We start from the raw sequence: 22,199 nt of genomic DNA on the forward strand, positions 1-22,199 counted from the left end.
ACAGACCGTCGAAGAGTGCGGAATGGAGTAGGAGTTCCGAGGACTCTGTCAGAATCTTTCTAGTTCAGTTTGAGTAAAAAAAAAAATAAAACAAGTGAAGAGAGAGAGATTTTACTGTGAATTCAACTGCAACTTCCCATCGGATTGTTGGGCATTCTGTATTGTATGAAAAATTGTGAACAGGCGATTTCAGTGAAATTTAAGTGGTTTGAACAAGTGAAACTCGACTCGCAAACGACAGCGACGACAAGCCACCAGCATTAAGGTCGCCAATTTTCTGCCTTCACCCGTCAGTGTCTTCTTGTACTTCTTCATCACCTTCGCAGCGCATAGAAATTTGATAAGAAGAAAAAAACACTCAATTTGAGGATTTTACCTGCTCCAAACGTCTGTGGATATTTTCAGCTCGGACGAATTGCTTCATAGACCACAAAAATGGTGAGTTCTGGCGAGTCCTTCTCAGTGTCTCCTCCTTAAATTGCATCTCACATGTTGACGATGTGAGAAAGGCTGCACGGAGTGTCCGAAAATGTCCTCGCTCCACTTTTGGAAAAGCCATACGAGAAAAATAATGTGACGGCAAAGGCGCGAACGTGCGCGCGTTTCTTATTGAAAGAAACTATCCAACATGAATAGTGGAAATTTTTTCTTCTCTCTCAATTACAATTTCTTGGGTGAATTTGGTGGCAAAGAAGGGGCGTCGCGGGGAGTTCAGGTATTTGTGCCTCTGGGAGGTGAAACAATCACCAATTGCTGCAAAAATTCTACGAACGAGAAGAAATGTTGAGAAAATGTGGCCACCTCGAGGGCTTTTTGTGCCCAATAAGCCACCAAGAAAAGTGCATTAGAGAGGGGAGAAAGAGAGAAATATCGCAAGGGGCTAATTATTGCTGGATTATTTTTAACATTGCAGAATTTATATAAAAGTAATTAATTAGATGAACTTTGAAATTCATCGATACACAGAATGACTTCAGCAGAATACTCGTTTTTCTTATGTTGTACAACATTTTCACCTCTTAACCATCCCTTTTCTGCCACTCTGACTCTCCGCAGCAGCGCAAGGAATTGACTGCAGAGCTCTTTCCTCTGTGTTTTCATCTCAATTTACTACAGTATGAAATATGAAGTAAAAATGCATTGGCACGAGTGCCAAGCGAGGTTTGGTGGGCATAAAAAGTATTTATTGGCGTTTCGCTTGGTGGCGTAAGCAGGTAAAAAACTTTCAAATCACACCAGTTAGTATAGCGAACGACGCGAACTCGCCCATTTTTAGAAAATTTATTCCAATACACTTTTTCCCCGCGTGGCTCTCTCGCATGAAAATTTGCAAATGCTCAAAGAGTAGGGCTTCGGCGAGAGGAAGCCATTCAGGAGGTGTTACAAGAAATGGCACAACTTCCGCTCCAGTGGTTTTTTCTTGGCGCAGACAGACAATATTTTCGGGATTGGACTCTTTGATCTCAATCATCCATCTCTTTGCCAATGCTGCCGTATTGTGTGTGTGTGTTTGTACTTTTTCTCGTGTGGAACACCCAAGAGTAAAAATCATTAAGTTGAGAAAAAGAGATCACGAAAGTCGTAAAAGAATTTCTTGCACATGCCAAAAGTTAACACTTTCTGATCGCGCTTATTGATTAACCGAGAAATTGTATAATTCGGAAATATCGGGAGTCTTTTTAGCTGGAAATTCTTACACAAGAATCGCCGTCCAACCTTCTTTTGAACAGCATTCTCTGCGTCCAGGTGGTCTCCAAATGCATTCACAGAATTGTGTGCATTTTTAGAGATTTAATTGGCTCTTCGAGAGTTACGATAAATAAATCACATTTTATTGGGGATTTTAGTTGGAAAAGAAAGATCTAAAGTGTTGTTATAATCAAGAGAGCTTTTCCCATCTCACGATAAGAGTTTAACGGTCTAACAATTTTGACTGTCAGGCTGAGTGATGGAATCGCCAGAAACAGAGGGATTCTCTTGTGATTAACACGAGCAGCAAAGTTTCACTGTGTCACTGGAGAGTCGATCTGATGTCCAAGTGCAATAATAAAATTTACAGTTGATCTACGCCGAGCAGAATGAGGACAATCTATGCGCATTTCGTCGTGGAGATAAGCATTCCTCCGGGAGGACAAGAGGTTTCTCTCGTGGACCACTTCTCTGAAGCATTAATTACCAACTCCCGTAAACTGACATGGTACAATTACAATTTATCTCGTTTAGCCCCTCGGGTAAGGAATAGTTTTGCCATTTATTGAGACTTCTGTCTTTTTACATCTTATTTCGTATACAAGATCGCGCCATTTACATTCTACGGCACACACTGCGCTGAGACCTTCGATGGAGCTTCAGCTATATGGATTTACTGCTGAGATGCTATATTAACGAGCAGGTGGCATTTGTCTGAGGCAACACCAAGAGACCATGCAAAGATTATACCACAGTCGCGTATGTGAAATGTATTCAATTGCCCGCGAGTAGTCAAATTGAATCTGATAAATATTTTATATATGCCACATGGAGGTCACTCTCGTGGACGTCTCTGCCCAATTTTCATGGAAAATTAATTTTTTTTCACCTCCACGCGGCATGCTAATTAATTAGCGAGGAATTACTCCAAATTGTTGGGATTTGTTAAAATTAAATCGTCGAGCAAATTGAGTATGGAATGAGGCAAGACATTCACGCATGCACCATCCATTTAATTGGGCATAAGGAAAACTATCTCTGGAGGTCTGCATAATTCTTCTCCCCACCTTATTTAGCATTTAGCAATTTCGGCTTGTCAATTAGATGTGTATTTTTCACCAGTCGCCATAGAAATTGTGCAAGAATTTCTTGCAATTCAGCAAATTATCCGTTCAGAGACAATTTGCCACTGCTAATTAAGTCACTGTTGGGTCATAAAAAGTCGCCACAGCGGTGATCAAATGTGATCGAGACACAGCGCGTGTTCTAGTTCTCTGAGCGTAGCAAGAGAAGTGCCATTAGATCACTGGCCAGTGCGTGGTTGAGAAACCAGGAAGTCCTTGGCTGTGGATGAAATAAAAAGACCACGAGAGAAAGAGGGTGGCGGTTACTCATCGACTGCGGGAAACTGGTTCCAATTGTTGCGGTGGCATTTTGTCATATACAGGAAAAATATTCACAAGTTCCGGCCAATTCGTGCACGAATTCAAGGTTGATCTCACCTCCCGGAGGGTATCATTCTACAGATTCTCTTTCACTCCGCAAGACCGCAAACCCACGTTCTCAAGAGCCAACAAGATTAATCATTCGTGTGGTTCGTGTCCAAAGAGTAAGCACATAAATTCACAAAGAATGGTTAATCTGGAGTCTCAAGAATATGCTTCCCTATGTGCAGACACTTCACATTGTTGCGATCTCCTCGAAACTAGAATCCGATTGCAAGGAAATTATGTCAAGAGACAAATTGCAAAGAGCAATGCTATAACTAATAATTTTCAAGCTGTCCATCGAACTTGGAATGGCTGTACATGCTTATGCAACAATATATCATTTGTATTACCAAAGAGCTATTATCAAAACTCATCCTGCAAAAGATTTTCGTCTGTGCACGCGGCGTTTGTGGAAAATACCTGCGTGATTGCTGAAGAAACACGTTGTGCGGATTTCCACAAAATGCTTGTGGCATTGTACACGTTCGCATGCATTTTCATGTACATTGTATAAAGCACTGCAAGGGAAACTCTCGTGCTCTAACGTCCTCCGATTTAATATCATATATTACATATATACACGCGCCTATACAGACCATTCTTTCATTCATTTGTCGGCACTTGCAAATGTGAACGTGAGTGAAAACCAGTCGGTACAAGTCCCAAATATCAATTTAGCTGTGATTTGAGTCACTTTGGAGAATTGTATTTCATATATGAAAAACAGTCAATTGACGGTACAAGCTACACAAGTGAGTGGTGAAGTGTCTTTTTGCACAGAGATGGAGAAAATATATCTTTTCTCACTTTTGCAAATTTTCTATTGCAATACGAAACCCATGGCTTTTCCTTTGCTGTAAAACAATTACTTTGTGGACTGGTAGAAAGCTGCTCTCGTACGAAATGAAAACGATTGGAGGCACTAATGGGAGAATAATTGTAATTTATTCAACTTATCATAATATTGAATTATGAATCTGGTCTTAATCTGATGAATGTGTGTGTAAAAATTTCCAGGCATCACAGAATGCAGGAAGTAGGTTGCGTCGCCGCAGATCGTTGCAGTATGAAATGGGTGTGCAAAAGAAGTCGCTCATTCGCTCAACTTCACTGGTTAAGTGGCTTAACAGTGAGAAAATTTATTAAATCTGCCCAGAGAAAGAGCCTCGATATTTCATCAATTTCACTAAATACAACACAAACAAACAAATCATTTGGCCATTCAATGGCTTATGAGTGATCTTGAGAAAATGTGCACTCTCAAGTACTTTGATCGACTTTTTTTTTCTGCACACCAGCTCAGCAATTGCAAATCTCCATACAAACGCTGAATGCCTACTTTGGTGAAGAGAAATATCAAGTTGATTGACCTACACACAACACCATATTAATAAATCAAAGTTACTCAATACAATACGGAATCAATCACTCCCAACAATTTCACGTCTTGCAAATTAATCGCACAAAACGCACCGTTTTGGCATTAATAGTTACCATCTGACTCTCTCACGGAGTATTGGCAATTGCCGCGATCTCTCTCTCTCTTCGGAGTGAATGCAAAATGTGATGATCTCTTCGTGATTGTGTTGCATTGAGAAACAACAGAAGTAAAGTGTGTTTTTTGCGAAAAGTGGGCGCGAACACGATCATCCTTTTCATTTCAATCCATTCAAACGCGATCCAGCATTTTTCTGCCTAATTAAGTCACATTCAAGTCAATGAAACATTTACACTCCACGATTACCATTCACGAAATTGTACGCTTGTGTTACTGCACTGCATAGTGCGAAGTTTAACGCATTATGCATAGTAAGAGGAAGGTCCGTGGATCACCAGAGAATGCATTGTAAAATTTGGTAACGATCAAAGTTAGAATTTCGCAATGTTTCCATACAAATGAAGAGCCAAAAACAGAGTGGAATCTTTCGTCAAAGTTGCTTCAAATGCGCATTTTCGGCTGGTGTCTGACGCCTTCTTTTAGTGTGCTCAATAAACCAGAAGGAAATTCCGGTTGGAAGCACTTAATGTGGCTATAAATTCACATAAAACCTGCTTCATCAAAACACAATGTTCAGAATTTTGGACTGGAAAAGGTTAAGAGTTGAAATTTTGTGAATCAAAAAGCGATCAGCGTGGCTTAAAATTGATTCACGCATTCACACGCGGAGTATTCTCGCTGGTTTCAGTTTAATTGCAAAGAATGGTTATTCAATATGTCAACCCATAAATTAAATTATTACTCAACTCACTGGCCAAAATGACGCAATGACGTGTATGACCGATAAAGAAATGAACTGATTTTTTCTGCACACTATCAATATTTCTCTCTTTTCCTCGCCGCACGACGCTTGGCGGGAATTTTTGCCCCAGTGCGCGATATATTACAAAAGGATTATATAATGAGATGTAGTGCGTAAAATATAGAATGGCAATTTATACACAATGTTGGTTAAAATATAAATAATTACAAATATTGACTGCTCGTGCAAAAATCGCCAACACTCTTGGCCGGACGGCTAAGAGAATGACGAAAAGACCATCGCGCGTGTTGACCACTTTCGATTTCATTCTCAACGCTGGCACAGATTAAGTGGACTCCACATGGCGTCACAGGACAGAATTGACAGTGTCATGAGTCCGAGTGTTCAAGTGTGGCCTCGCCAGTTTCTAATTGATCACCCGCGGGGCATTTGTTCTCTCCAACAGCCCAAAATCCGCCAAAAGAAAAGCCCCGCGGATGAATTTTTGCTGGGCAGCGCAGAGACTCTTTGGACAAACAATTCAATTGTGCAAATCGCGTACGTGGAGTCGCGATCCAACGGCAAATATCTGTTGTGAAATCCATCGTGGTGTCGTGTTAAGTGGCTTTCGCGCCATCGCGGCTCAAATGATCTGTTGACTATTGTTTTGAGAAGGAGTCGCGGCGATTGTGGGGAAAATGAGCAAGATCGTTCTGATTGCAATCATTCAAGGGATATTTTCAATACAAGGTTCAACCTTTCAGTCCATCATCGAGCTCATGAGCTGTCAGCGAGTCATTCATTTCTGGCCGGACAAATGTTATGGGTTAAAAGATTCCACGAAAGTGTGTTGAAAGATTGCTAAAAATTTCAGATCATGAAGTTGAGACAAGTTGAGGTCTCCTCGTTGAATATTGATGAAGCAATGAGCAAAGACTGGGAATAGTGGTGATTAAGGATCTTATTCAGAGGCTATGAATGCGAAGAGAGAACAATTTGAAAGCATGTAATTTAAAAATCGGGAGTAAAATTTCAGAGATGAACAGAAAAATGAATTTTTCAAGCGTCTAATTAATGGAAACACAGCGTGTATGTAATAAGTGTGAAGCCGTGAAGGTAGTTCGATGGACAGCAAAGGTGAGAGTTTTGGAGTTCACCAAATATTCTCTTGGTCATGTTGAGCCAAACATCACTTGAGTGATGAATAATTGAAGAGGCATTCCTCACACTACAACGCATTTTCAAGTGATATCCGGTGTTTGATCATCGAAGCTCATTTCCATCGATATGCAAATCCAGACACTTTTGATATTAAGCCATGGTGATCACTTTTTTTCCTACCCAATATATTGATTTCTTATGTGAAACTAATTCAAATTTATGGTTGAGTATGCAACAATCAGCCAGTTGACTGCAAAAACGGGTTTTCCTTTTTCCACGCTTATTTTTCGCCTTTTTTCAACGCTTTATTTATCTTTTTGTTCATTTGTGCATAAATTTGTGCTTTCTGTGATGGTTTTCACATTTTGAGCTTATGTGGGAGCTGTAAGAAAGAGCCGCAGTGGAAAGCAAAAGTGATTTTTCCTGATTTATTGTCATTTCAAATGAGCAGACGAGGCTGGCAGAAAGTGGATTTCATTGATTGACTCGCCGTGGCAATAAAAAGTTTATATCCACTGTAATACGGCTTGACAACAATTGTGCGGTGAAGAAATTTAAAAATATACCTTTTTTGTCACTATAGGAAAAGGGAGTGAGAGAGAGAGAGTGGTGGTGGTGGGCAAAATGAGAGTCATCGTTTGCGGAGAAATCACGCACTTCATTTAAAATGTTGCTCACGCATTTTATGGGAAAAAATTGTGGGCAGAGTTGTCGAAAAAAAGACACACAATATAAGGCAATTAAATGTATGAGATTCGCAAGCGAGAAAGAGCTAAAGTAAATTCATAGTTTGTAAGAAAGTTTGACACAGTAACCCTGAAATGAGCAATATCACAGGTTTATTGTCGTGATCAATGAAATTAATCATACTTTATTGTGATGAGAATGTCAAAGAGGCAATATTTTATCGAGATCATATTTCTTTCATGTTCCGATGCCACACTCAAGGGGTTTCAAACTCACTAAGACCACCACTTTCTTCGTGCGATTTTCTTACACCGCACGAGAAGTAAGAAAGCATGCGAATTGTACAATGTCAATAGAGTTCATTCACCATAGGTTTTCATGTGAGCTTTTCGCTTCTTTTACTACGTCTTTTTATAGAGCGTCATATTCTCGTGTCATTCGCGGTACATTTGCAGTATTATTACCTCATTTGCACATTGAGGCTCGCGACCGAGCACAATCACTGTAGAGTGGACAAACAAATAAGTCTGTTAGTTTATTGGTGTTGGTGAAAGAGAACCACACCCAGAGAAATCAAGGATATCAACCATTTATGACAGTGCGCGATTACTCGCTGAATTGCCTTTGGTCTTGAAAAGAAATTTTAATTAGCATGCTTGTAAATATCACAAGTCTTGATTTATACCGATTCATCAAGAAAATAAAAATTTTCCATTCTCATTTAGCACTTTAAATGTTGTTATATTTGTTAAAATTTAAAAAAAAAATTAGAAAATCGTGGTAGTAACTTCTGCACGAATATTCTTAGAATTCTTTTCAGCGCAATTGAAAGTATGCAGAAATATAATAATCATATGTATTACACTTCATTGAAGTATTTAATGGCCTTTAGTTAGAAATAGTTTCTCTTAGTACAATTTCTGGTAAATATATATTTTGCAATGTTATGTATTAAAAGATTCAAGCCAAACTGAGCAAAATCCATTCTTAATGAGATTTCGAAATATAAATCCATAAATTAAGACTCTTCAAGAAGCTCATTTGCACACTGTCGAAATCATCACTCTATAAAGAGTATTAATAATTAAACTGTTAATTTTTTTACCCCAAATGTACATCACACGTGAGACCTCTGGCAGAAAGAGACTATCACTTTTTGGACAAGCCAAGAGTGTGGCGTCCGTGATCAATGAGAAGTCAATTGAGTTTGGATGCCAAAGCTCGTGCCATAAAACAAAAGGCCATTAGTGTATATGTATAACACACAATTGGTAAATATGTGAATTATAGAATAAACATATAATTTATGTAAAAGAAAAAAGAATATGGTGGCCGTGGGAAATTTTTCATGTGTATTTCAACAGCACCGCGAGAGGGAAAAGATAATTGGGACATTTTGATCTGATGGAGAGACTTGCGCGAGACCGACAGTACAATGCTAACAAATGGATTTATTGTTTCCATGGTGGAAGTTGGCACTAGTGAAATTTTTCCCTAATTAGAGAAATTATCACAAATTAGAATAATGGCAATTTGAATGAAGCAAAAAAAATCGTCATATGATTATAACAATTCACATTAAATTTCACACGTTAAATCCAATTAATTTGCAGTTTCACTTTTATTTCTGCAAAAAGTGGCGAAATGTTTTTAAAAATTTCAGCATCAAGAGAGAATGACGCGGAGACTTTCGACTCGAGAGTCACTTATCAGTGGCGCCTCTTTAAATCTTGTTTATACAAATGAATCGATTTCATGGCAATATCTTGGTTGGGCCTGTTGAGCAACTCCGGTGCGATCTTCAGATGGATAAGTGGTGCTTTCGTGGGTGGGCAGCTTTAGGCACGCGACCTTGAACCTTAAGTATCCACGAATTAAATTCCTGATGACATTTTGGAACTTCCGCCCACTTTGGGCACGACTTCTGGCTGAAAACAGCATTCGCGAGAGTGATCGTGATGAAAAAGAGATCTCCAGTAGTGCGTAGGACACAGCATGATGGCACGAATTCGTGATGTGTTCCTTGATGTGTTAATTTACACACCGAACATGTGCATTTCGGTCGGTGGCAATTGAGCAAATGAACACAGGCGAAGGTGAATGGATCCCTTCCAAAGTCACTCACCATCTCATTTATGGAATTTAATGAACACGCCAAATGAGTGATCGAGCATAAATCTGTTGCGGACACACCTTTTAATTTCACTAACTATAAGATCACTAATCATAGTCACGGTAAAGTTTGTAATTAAGCACTTTACATTTGTGCTTCTGTAGTGTCGTTTTTTTGTGTGTTTTCGCCAAGAGATGAAAAGTCCAATTTGTAGACCAAACAGTATGACTCTCAAGATCACTAATTCATGCTCTAGTTTCGTCCTAAGCGCTTTTATACTGCTCAATCAATCACTTCTTCATACCGAGAAAGTGCATTTCTATTAGCGCGTTCCGCTCGGAGATTCTGTATCAACGTCTTGGAGTACAAAAGAGCACGCTTATATTTTGTATAACCGGAAGGCGACAATGGAAACCTTGACACGAGCTCAGCACTGCACGGAAGGTGATTAGAGTGGTTCAGTGGAAAAATACAGATGAAGCTATAGTCAAAGATCAATCCAAAGAGCAGCAGAAATACTCTTTAATAGCAAAGGAATCTATTATTTAATTTAATTGCAAAGGTACAACCTTAGAATGATTTTCGTTACTCGCTTCCATTAGTGTTTTATGTTAAAAGGACGAGATGAACATTGAATTTTCGCTAGATTTTGACAAGGACTCAAATTGAAGAGAAAAGAGCATATATTAAATCTAGCCTTCTTCTTCGTCTCTTAACAAACATATATTTAAAGGCTTGAAATAAACATGAAGAGCGAAAACATTTCAAATGATCCACCCTGGAATATTTCAATATTCACTCATGCTATATGTTGTTCGAATTGCCATGTTCATCATATGTATAAATATTCATCAATAGTGAATGTCATGGGCAAACAGAAATTTCACGTAATACCAGAATTATCACCAGCGGATTACACTTTTTCTCCCTCTCAGTGGAAGGTTGGGAGGATTGATTTTTGCATGGAACAATATCTCTTAATTGCAAAAGCTGCAAAAAGATGTGTCTTGGAGCTTGAAGAAAATGTTGCAAGAATATCAAAAGGTGCTTCATTATAATTCATACAGAGGTGTAAATTCCCTGACAAAATCACCTCTTATAGCAAGCAGTGTGGAATATGTTGATTGTTTGCGAAACCCTATCATTTTTGCAATGCACTATGAATAACGTCGGTGTTGTGTGGAAAATACCAAAGAAATTTGAAATTGCTCAAAAATTTCACTAGCAGCGCGTATACAGTCAATGTGAGAGATGGTCTGATTTGTGCCACTGAGTAATTGGTTGAAGTGAGAGACTGTGAGACATCTCTTCACGCCGTTGCACAATCTGCGAAGGAGGAATACACCAGCTACTGGACACAGACGCTCAACAATGGGAGTATGAATAATATTTTGCAGTCGTAACAATTGTGTGCTGAACAAATCGTGAGTTGAGATGTGGATTAATATCTCAATTGGAATCTCTCTGTGTCCTTGACTCAGCCCCAAATATCAGGGGCCCCAACAATGGCGGAATTGAATAGAATGAGCTTTACGCGAGTCGACGCGGAGGGGCCAGCAAGACGTGCACTCAGGCTTCCGGAAGAGACGGTGATCTTGGAATTGGCGAGATCGCGGGCTTGAGAATGCCGCAATGGTAATCACGAGATGGGGGCCCATTTAAGGGAGATCAGTCAGACTTTTGGTCGTCACAGAAGTGGCTCAATTTCGAGGTGAATTGCCCAGAAACTCGATGGAATGGTAGGCCAGAGGAGCCTTTCACTTTTTCAGCTCGCACACACTGACATGATCAACTGTGATCGTATTTCATTGCAATTTTCCTCCCATTCAATTCACCTCAACACACCTCATTCACTCACCAATCATTTGCATTCGAAAAAACCTATCGCGAAAATTGCATTCATGTCACGCAGTGACAAACACTCTCGGCTCTCATGTTAGAAATGTGACGGAAAATTCTTACTTGCACGAGGAGAAAGAAAGTGTATCATACAGAGTTTCTCACATTCATTTCTTTCCTAATATTAAGCACCGTATCTCGTATTCTTCGCTTGTCGTGTCACCCGAGAAGGGACGTCATCTAAGACTAGAATGTCTAGAAAACAATTGTGAAACTCAGTTTCTATGCTGTGAGTAATTTTTCAATACAATATAAATTGTGAAAGTGGCAAGAGAGACGTTTCTCTCTTTTATACTGCACTGTGATCACAAGTTGCAACAATTACAATTATTTATGAGGACGGAATACCAAAAAGGTCCCCACTCACCGCTCGAATATCCAGACATACCAATGAAGCAATCGAGAAGATCTATAGAGAGGAATATGGCTTTTCTGGCAATCAATTAGCAGTCATTTTACGTGTTAAGTAAATTTTTGCAAGATGCAAGACTCGGTTATTTATGTTATTGAGGAAATGCTACGCGGGACATATTGACTTGTGGCTATGTGTTTTATATGGACTCCACCTCCAATTCAATCGCAAAGTTAATTAATTATTCTTCAGAACATTACATAAAATAACTTTCAATTAGAAAAATAACGCCATAATAATTAAGGTTCATTCACCATAATGTGAATTAACTTGCGCAGGAGATGTAAACTGCACACACATAACCTTAATTGCGTGATTTATGGGAAAAAAGCTTTACAATATCAATAAAAATTATCAACAGGATTTATGTGAAATTGTGAGAAAGCTCCTAGGATCCATAAACGTGGCGTCGCTGTGCTACTTTTCAGCGACACACAAGTGATGATTGATGTTCAATAATATAATTTAAGAAAGAAATCAGAATGTGTCATAATTTAATGGGTTAAACAAATTTGTCTGTTGGCTGGATTGGTAAATATAATGAATGTGATCTTGAGATTTCTTGCATTTTATGACCACAAAAGTGGTTCAACATTTGCAGAGGGCGAAAAAGAGAAATTGTAATATTGTTTTTTCTCAAATAAATAAAATTTTTATGAATTTTCATATAAATTATCTCTGTGGATTGCGAGTTGTCTGAATTCAACATTGCTCATGATAAAACAATGAAGAAAAAGAGCCCAAAACAATGGAATAAATCTCTCTAGAGGACAGTGTGTGTTAGAAGGGAGTTGAAGTGATGGTGCAATGTTGAAAATTTATCACTTGGAATGAAACCCATCAGAGGTGTTTGCGCATAAAATAAAATAGCTGTCGAATGGGTTAAAATTGGAAACACCAACTAATTTGACACTTAAATTGCTGGAAAGCACGCAGAGAATAAAAGAAGTGGTGTCGAGGTGAAATGCGCGTCTCTTATGGATATATTCCCATGCTGGTAACATTATTTACCATTGAGATATTGCGGCCCAAGTATTGCACTTCTCTCCCTACAACATTATATACGTTCATAATAAGAATTTATGAAAATTCGTCTGTTGCAAGATGCATTTCTTCAAGTGTCTGTTTTACCTTATGTGAATCTCGTGGGAGAGTTTCATGGAATGGCAAAATTTTGCTCTTTGCGCAATAGAAAGTTGATTTTCCACAAATTTTCACTTACTTAAGAGATAATTGAAAGGATAAGTTTGTGATGTTTTATCTTTGTGTACTAAAATCTCCGCTCATGTCGTACAAAGTGAGCAGCTCATTTTGTCGTTAACTTGATAATGAGGGGCCTTTTCGCGCCAAAAAGTGAGAGGCTCGTGCATTTTAGTGCTGAGAGGAAGAAATTTGCGGGTTTCAATGTCGTGAAATGCCATTTCGTGCCCGCCTGCCATTTTTCCGCACAGCATAATTACATTTCTTTGTATATCATCTCTAATTGTGCGTTTTTGCACACAAAATTCTCATGCAATTCCATAATAATAAAAAAAATAAGATTGTTTATAAAGTCACGCGTGTTTGAATGTGTCTCTATTTTTCTCACACCGAGTGTATGCATTTGGCGACACACTCCAACATTTTTTATTATTTGTGACTTGTGCGGAAGTTTCTGCAAGATTTTATTGGTAAATTTGTAATTCAAAAGGCACAAAAGTAAGAGATAAATCTCGTCTTTTCAGCGACATCGCATATTGAGACATTGTTGGTGATCTCATTATACAAATTGTGCCCAAGTGAATGTTAATTAATTACTGACTATTTCCTCAACCCATTTCCAAGTGGCGACTGTAGCGCAAAGTGCTGCCCATGAGATTGATTTCGCGATTGATGCTGGAGATTAATTGATGTGAATTTTAAATGCATTTCGCGCAAATTCCTTTTCTCCCGTGACTAGGCACTTGATCACGCTAAATTGGCTTGTTTTTTCCTTCTCCCATCATATCAAAATCACCTGTCCACCTTGCTCTCCGATGCACTAACTCTCTCTCTATTCCACACAATGAAGTCAACATGTTGACTTTCTTCTGGATTTTGCTATATTTTGAGCCTATGTGCGAATGAATGAGTATTATGCAACTGAAAATCGCTAAAGTACACTGACTTTTTATGTCACATGAACGCCCAGAAATTCACTTAATCTTTCTTTCCCAGTATTCACATAAAGCATGCAAAAACCGAAGAAATAGCTGTCCATATGTGAGCGCGCACATAAATTATATTGTTGGATTAAACTGTTTGCGATTTGTTCCATAATATTTAAAGAAACAAACCAGGAACAGGGAAAAGTAATACAGTGACTTTTATTAATTTTTGGATGAAAAACATATCTTCAGATTCTCCGTCTACATTCGACACATTCGATGAATTGAGTTTTTTGTATGCAAATAAAAAGAATCGACGACACCTTGAATAAAATAGACATTCGATGAGATTATGGGCAAATATTCATTCAAAATTACTAAATTTTACTATTCAAGAACGATTAGTGTGAATATTGGAACAAGGAGATTTTTAAATAAAAATTTACATGTATAAATGAAAACCCATAATATAACATCTTTAAACTTCAATATGTTTACAGCTGCGTTTGACCGTTGAAATGCCATGTAGGGAAAAGATGGGTGACTTTGGAGGCAGACATTATTTTCCACAGCAAACATCATTTTGATTTCTGCAATCGGCCCCATCATCACCTAATTTGTAAATTTGGCCTATTTTATCGCCGAAAACCAGTTATAAGTGTCTCGCTCACGAATTCGGTCGCACATTTGGAAAATTTGTATGGGACAAGTATTTACAGAATACTTCCTGCTTTGCCAAACTTCTTTGAAAGTTTAAAGATTCACCAAATTACGCAGACAACTTTTCTATTCTGCTTCAGTAATGCAAATGAACAGGAATTCTAATAAATACAAATAATGACTAATTGTACTTTTTCTCAAGCAATTTGTATGACTCTCACTGATAGTCTGTGAATTTTATTCACTATGCTGTATCACTAATAATTTATTATTATTTTTATTTCACTGTGATTTTCTTAAATATATGTCTTAATGTATGCTATTTTTTCTGCTGAATTGTGCGCCCAACCCAGAGACAAAGTTAATAATTTATAAATGCAATTGGCCTCACTGTTTCTCCTACATATATTAATAATAATTATATACTTTGTGCACATATTTACTTCATTTCTATATACACACGCATTTACTCATATCACATGGTTATATATAGACAATACTTTGCAGAAATCGAAGCAAAAACACACGAATCAATGCACTTTTATTATTAATGATATATCTTTTGAAAGTAGTTTGTATCTGTGTGCGAAAAGTTTTCTTCTCTTGATTATATGATGTGTAAGAAATGGACAACATTGTATTCAAATTGAGTGAAATGTGTCTGAATAAAATTGCCCATACTTAGGCTAGTCATTTCGGTGCGGTTAATGGTCGTGTTTCGCCTCAATTTTTCGAATTGTTTGGGCTTTTTGGCTATTTTTTCCATGCAGACACCATACAAAATTCTGGGCAATTAATGACACACAGAAGTGTAGACAATTGTGCTTTATAAAAATCACTGAATAAATTTTCGTGTGAAACGAGGTCAAGAACGTTACTGGCAAGATCGCGTATGCTCATAAAAGTTACCTGTCGCCGTCACTATAAAGTGAATGAAGACTCAAAACAAACCTCGCGGTTAATCTTCCGAGATGAATTTATTTATTTATGCTGCACAGTTGCTTAACTTTCCGTATCATCCATCTCTGGGACGAAGCATAAATTTCATGAAAGAAAGAAATCTTCAATGTATCATGTTTCGTGCAACTAATTGCACGCAATCAATGGAGGATTTCTCTTCATCACTTCTGATTACTTCTTCCTGAGTCTCTCTGCCGACATTTATATTTTATTTATAGTCTTCGATGGAAAATGTGCACTTTCTTGAGGCAAAAATAAGCTCAATTACCATTTAATCGAGACTTTAAGTCGGGTTAAAGACAATGGAAAAATGTCACTTCCGTTTATGTTTTATATATCACTTGTCACACGCTTCTTTTCCGCATCAAACATCATGGAAAAATCCCATTGAGACCACAAGATTGAGACATTGAGTGAAGATCACGCTAAACTTGAGCCACACACTTTCAGAGAAAATGTCTCGGGCCACGATTGCAATGTGATGCAAACTCTGTGGAAGATTAATAAGATCAATTTCTACTGAATTTCAAAAATATATTGCAAAATGTAAAAGGCTAATTGTCTTGTCTGCTGCATAGTTTTATGTGAACAATCTCACGTTGGAAATATATTAGCATTTTATCGCTTTTCTTTCCTTTTCTATTTTTTTTTGTCATCACTCTACACACTTCGCATTTGCTTCTCTTCCTTCTGCCGCTGCCATCAAATTATGCTGCAAGTTGTGTAACAATTTTTCAATGCTGATTTGCACTCGGATTTCGCAGCCATCAGAGAAACAGATCAGCCAGTGATTGGAAGCATTCACTCCCACACGCCATCACGGCAAGAATCGCGATCATTAAATGAATGGGAAGATGAGTCGATACAGAAAAAATAACACACATATATGTACATGTATTTTAATAATGAATTGCAGAATAATGTGTTGAGCAAGACTTGATGAAATTTGAAAGACGAGTAATCCAGTTGCTCAATATCGTTTGTACCTACAATTTGACTGTCTCCTCCTTCACTCAAGTTTGAGACCCACAATCACAATATGATCATAATTATGCAAAGTAGATCCGAGAAGAATTCCATTCCGTATGACAGAAAAGGCAATAAATCAATTGGTACAATTTTCATTGCTGCTACCATACATTGAGGATATTACTTAATCCAAGATACACGATCGAGATCGCATTTTGCCACGAGAGCGATCAGCCAGTGTCGTGAGATGACTCAAGATTGCGGCGCTCTTGCACATTTGCCACAGGAGTTGTGACAAAAGAGATATGGATTTTGTAAAAAAAAAATTCACCCAAACATTTGTCACAATACTTCATGGAGATTTTTGAAAATAAATTCATCACATATTGAAATATTATACAGTTTCTCTATGGTTGAGAAAAGCCTAATTGCATTTAAATACGAGCCATATAAAATCTTTTATGAGCGCTCAAGGAGGGGAAATTGGGTCGATTTCGATCACACAAGTGAGATCGTCATTTTAACATATCACTTTGATCGCCACGACAATTATTGAGTAATTTTCTACAATTTTCATCCCACCGTATCGCATCTAATAGTAGTCATAAGGTGATAGTTTATTTTCTAATGATGAAATTTCTTTTCTTTCAGCTGCCGCCACGATTGATAAAACTGGTATTCGTTCTATGTCTTCTCGTAGCCATTTTCTTCTCACAAACAGACAGTGCACAAGGTAATTTTCACGCCTTTTCCCACTTGAGGCTCTGCCAGAGAAAATATTATTATTGTCTGTAGAGATAAAGAAACATTTTTTACATGCTTAAAGAATGGCCATTGGCATTTATTGCATTAGGAATTCGTATAATTTTAGCACTTTAAAATTCCTCAATGTAACTTTTTAAAGATCATTGAAACAAAGTAAAACTCTGCAGTGAGATGTTGAAGAAATTCAATGCTCTGGAAATGCTTCATCAGCAGTGACAACCGCTAATTATGCATGAAGCAAATCAATAGGATTTGCGATCAATTGCCAACATGCGCTGATTCATTGCGATCACTATGTGTGAAGATGCAGAGAGAGAGTGAATGAGGAATGAGAGATATGGCAGAAATGAAGATCAAAGTAATCGAAAGCGATCGTAAATTGCCACACGTTGTTTGATCTAGATATTGACTCTGGCAAATTAAATATATCTTTAATTACCTATGCAATTACAATTTCTCTTTTTTGCATCTCTTGTCATTTCAGCCAATACACGCCGGAGATTGCGTCGACCGACCGGAAGTCCAGCCATTGTCCGCACAGCCACGTCCAGCACGACACGTGCAAATGCTGTAGCTGACAAGGCGCAGGATCGTTCGGATCAAGTTCCGGCGCCATCGGTGAATAGGTTCCGCGTGCGCCACAAGAATCGCATCGCCGTGGGCGCGGCAAGTGCTGCAGTCGCGGGAGCAGCGTCAACGGCTGTGATCACGAGCAAGAGTGCCGGCGTGGACAAGGATGGCTACAAGATCGTGTGCTACTACACAAATTGGTCGCAATATCGCACGAAGATCGGCAAATACCTGCCCGAGGACATTCCCGCCGATCTCTGTACGCACATCATTTTCGCATTCGGGTGGCTCAAGAAGGGCAAATTGAGCTCCTTTGAGAGCAATGATGAGACCAAAGACGGCACACCGGGCCTGTACGCGCGCATCACAAACCTCAAGAAGGCCAATCCCAAGTTGAAGGTGCTCCTGGCCATCGGTGGGTGGTCCTTTGGCACACAGAAGTTCAAGGACATGTCAGCTTCGCGCTACGCCAGGCAGACCTTCATCTACTCCGCCATTCCCTTCCTCAGGCAGAGAGCCTTCGATGGTCTGGACATGGATTGGGAGTATCCTAAGGGCACCGATGACAAGAAGAACTTCGTTCTGCTGCTGAAAGGTATGCTCGATCGAAAAACCACCGCGAGTGCAAGTGAGTAAGGGTAATTTTGTCAATTTCAGAACTGAAGGAGGCATTCGACGCCGAAGCTCAGGAGATCCGAAAACCCAGACTCTTGCTGACTGCCGCCGTTCCTGTGGGTCCGGACAACGTTCGCGGAGGCTACGATGTGCCGGCTGTCGCCAGCTACTTAGATTTCATCAATCTCATGGCGTACGATTTCCACGGAAAGTGGGAACGCGAGACAGGACACAACGCCCCACTCTACGCCCCGTCCAGCGACTCTGAGTGGAGGAAGCAGTTGTCGGTGGATCACGCAGCCGGACTGTGGGTGAAACTGGGAGCGCCCAAGGAGAAGCTTGTGATCGGAATGGCCACCTACGGACGCACCTTCACCCTGGCGAACACCGCTAAGCACGGCGTCAATGCTCCGGCGAGTGGCGGCGGAAAGGCGGGCGACTACACGAAGGAAGCCGGCTTCCTGGCCTACTACGAGATCTGCGAAATGCTCCTCAACGGTGCCATCTACGTGTGGGACGATGAGATGAAGGTGCCCTACCTGGTCAGCGGTGATCAGTGGGTCGGCTTCGACGATGAGCGCTCCATCCGGAACAAGATGACATGGATCAAGACAGGCGGATACGGCGGAGCCATGGTATGGACTGTGGACATGGATGATTTCTCAGGTAACATTTGCGGCGGAAAGGTGAAATATCCCCTGATCTCGGCCATGCGAGAGGAACTCCGAGGTGTCAAGCGTGCCAAAGACGAAAAGGATGTCGACTGGAGCAAGATTGCTGCCACATTCGATGACGAGCCAGTGGAACAGCCGAAGCCTCAGGCAATTAAGATTCCCGTGTCTGAGTTGCTGGACAAAGTGAGGAAGCCATCGAAGATCAACAAGATCAAGCATGGATTAGCTACAATCGACAAGCACTGTTAGTATCCTACTTTATCTTAATTCGATAAGTCTTTTATTAATTCCGTGTCCTTCCAGCTCGTCCTGCTCAAGTTTTCTGCTACCTAACCAGTTGGTCAGCCAAGCGACCAGGAGCCGGAAAGTTCGAACCCAAGGATGTTGACGCCAAGCTTTGCACTCATCTCGTCTACGCCTTCGCCACTCTTAAGGATCACAAACTCAGCGAAGCCAGTGACGATGATCCCGACATGTACGATCAGGTTATTGCCTTGAGGGAGAAAAATCCTGAGCTACAAATACTGCTGGCAATCGGAGGATGGGCTTTCGGCTCCACACCATTCAAGGAGCTCACATCTAACGTCTTCCGCATGAATCAGTTCGTCTACGAAGCCATAGAGTTCCTGCGCGAGTACCAATTCAATGGCCTCGATGTGGACTGGGAATATCCTCGAGGAGCCGATGATAGGGTAGCGTACGTGAACCTGCTCAAAGAACTGAGAGTCGCCTTTGAGGGCGAAGCTAAGACATCTGGACAGCCACGATTGCTCCTCACGGCCGCCGTGCCAGCGTCGTTCGAGGCCATCGCCGCGGGATACGATGTCCCTGAGATCTCCAAGTATCTGGACTACATCAACGTCATGACGTACGATTTCCACGGACAATGGGAACGCCAAGTGGGCCACAACTCCCCTCTCTATCCCCTGGATTCTGCCACTGGCTACCAGAAGAAGCTCACCGTGGACTTCAGTGCCCGAGAGTGGGTGAAACAGGGGGCGCCGAAGGAGAAACTCCTGATTGGAATGCCCACCTATGGTCGCACCTTCACCCTCGTGAACAACACACAGTTCGATATCGGAGCTCCTGCCAGTGGCGGAGGAAATCCAGGGAAGTTCACGAGCGAGGCTGGATTCCTCAGTTACTACGAGATCTGCGCCTTCTTGGCTGGAAGCAACACAACTCTCGTCTGGGATTCCGAGCAGCAAGTGCCATTTGCCTACCGTAAAGATCAATGGGTCGGATTCGACGATGAGAGGTCCTTGAAGACAAAGGTAAGGAGACAGCAAGTGCTCTTCTCTCAGATTCTCTAATACTCCTTGGTTCTCTTTGCTTGTCAACAGATGCAATGGCTGAAGGAGCAAGGATTCGGTGGCATCATGGTTTGGTCTGTGGACATGGATGACTTCTCGGGCAAATGCGGCAGTGGACGGTATCCTCTGCTGTCGGCACTCAACACCGAACTGAAGGACTACAAAGTCCCTCTAGAGTACGACGGTCCGTTCGAGTCTCACGGGCCTCGCGGAGCCTACACAACGAAAGATCGTAAGTCCGCGGCAAAAGCACTGGCGAACAGCCGAAATTCACGCGCTCTCTTTTGCAGCCAACGAAGTGACTTGCGCCGAGGAGGATGGTCACATCAGCTACCACCGTGACAACAACGACTGCACGCATTACTACATGTGTGAGGGCGAGAGGAAGCATCACATGCCATGTCCAGCCAATCTGGTGTTCAACCCCTCGGAGAACGTGTGCGACTGGCCAGAGAATGTGGAAGGGTGCCAAGAGCACACGCAGGCTCCTCCAGCAAAGTAGTCAACTGAGGGTCCTAACTCGAGAATCATCTCTCACACCCACGAGCTTAAGATTAAAAGCTACAATATACTTAAGTTTAAGTACTCCTCCACCTTCGACCAATCACGCCACGAGGATTTCTTTCCAAATGGTTCTTCCCTTTGAGTATAAATCTAACATCACGATTGAGATTCATCCAGCTGATGCCGCCCCGCAAAAACTGCCCGGATGTAATTTATTTTTTTTTGTAGAGAAAGAAAAAAAAACCTATACATTATACAGAACCTGCCTAATGTGCTTCGTATTTGATTTTTTTATACCTTTCTATCATGTATTACTTCTAAGTTATTTTATTAACTCTGCCTAGATGTAGGATGAGAAAATCCGATAAGTTGAAAGAGTGACTAAAAGAGAAAATTGTGTACTTCCGCCTTGATCGATGATTTTGAGCCACTGCTGATTAATTAGCAATTGCATTTCAAATTTCTGTGCTCTTTGACTAACAAAAGCTCAAATATTAATGTTAGAATCTGTGATAATTTCAAGTCTTTCTGTTCTTTTTTTTCCAAATTCACCTCCTATTGTTGCGCTAATCTGACGATGTCACTACACTTTAAAACACTCTCACCGGCTAAACATGCGAGAAAATTCTTCGATAGTAAAAAGGGAATGCCAAGCAGGGATTGGAAGTATACATTGAAATTATTGAAAAGAATCCAATAATGTATATTTGAAGTATTTTACGAGGTTGTGTAAGTGAAAATAATGTATAAAACGTTACAAATTATTATATTTGACAAATAAAATGTTAATAAGACAAATACCTACTAAAAGTTCTTTATATTTGCAACTTCTGCACTAGTTTAGTAGCTGCTTTAGCACTTTTCCTGGACTTTACGCACATTTCCAACGAATCACAAACAATTTTGTGCGTGTTTTTCGTGTTTTTTGCCTTTTTGACGCTCTTCTGTCGTCCACGTTCATTTTCACTCAATCATTGCTCTTGTCTATTTTCCACCCAAAATTCCCAATGTCACGGCGATAAAGTGACTCTTTTCTTCATGGTGGACAGAAAACAAGAATTTGTGTCACCTAAAAAATTAACGCATTCGCGAGAATAGTCCACGAAATGTGCAGAAAAAAAATCAAAACATAGCGGAAGCGAAGTTTTGTACACACAAGTGACTTTTTCCAAATAAATAAACGCTCAGTGCAAAAACATTGGGCGATGAAGCAACAATGGTTGCCTTTATAAATTTCATCTATTTCGTTGAATTACAGCCAAAGTTCTTTCATATGTCCAAGAGTGAGCGTTAATCGAGAGTGTGCGACGAGAATTATTCTACAAAAGGACCATTTTTTTGTGATACCAGTG

At 40.1% G+C, this 22,199-nt stretch overlaps 1 protein-coding gene across 1 annotated transcript; it reads left to right on the forward strand.

Annotated features, from left to right (window-relative positions):
- The first annotated feature begins 379 nt into the window (after positions 1-379).
- On the forward strand, positions 380-21,646 carry LOC132263963 (probable chitinase 10). The gene is made up of 7 exons (XM_059763985.1): positions 380-438; positions 17,058-17,139; positions 17,656-18,336; positions 18,399-19,274; positions 19,334-20,304; positions 20,374-20,575; positions 20,634-21,646. Exons 1-7 carry the CDS (start codon positions 436-438, stop codon positions 20,843-20,845), a joined length of 3,027 nt encoding a protein of 1,008 aa, XP_059619968.1. The 5' UTR covers positions 380-435; the 3' UTR covers positions 20,846-21,646.
- Positions 21,647-22,199: the final 553 nt, after the last annotated feature.

Source organism: Phlebotomus argentipes, unplaced genomic scaffold (genome assembly GCF_947086385.1).
Source record: "Phlebotomus argentipes unplaced genomic scaffold, Phlebotomus argentipes genome assembly contig_32, whole genome shotgun sequence".
Taxonomy (NCBI): Eukaryota; Metazoa; Arthropoda; class Insecta; order Diptera; family Psychodidae; genus Phlebotomus; species Phlebotomus argentipes.

What these genes read in the sequence shown, in the direction of transcription:
- LOC132263963 (XM_059763985.1), top strand. An exon ending in CTTCGTTCTGCTGCTGAAAG is followed by an intron (nt 18,337 to 18,398) that starts GTATGCTCGATC and finishes TGTCAATTTCAG; the next exon opens with AACTGAAGGAGGCATTCGAC. An exon ending in AGCCTACACAACGAAAGATC is followed by an intron (nt 20,576 to 20,633) that starts GTAAGTCCGCGG and finishes TCTCTTTTGCAG; the next exon opens with CCAACGAAGTGACTTGCGCC.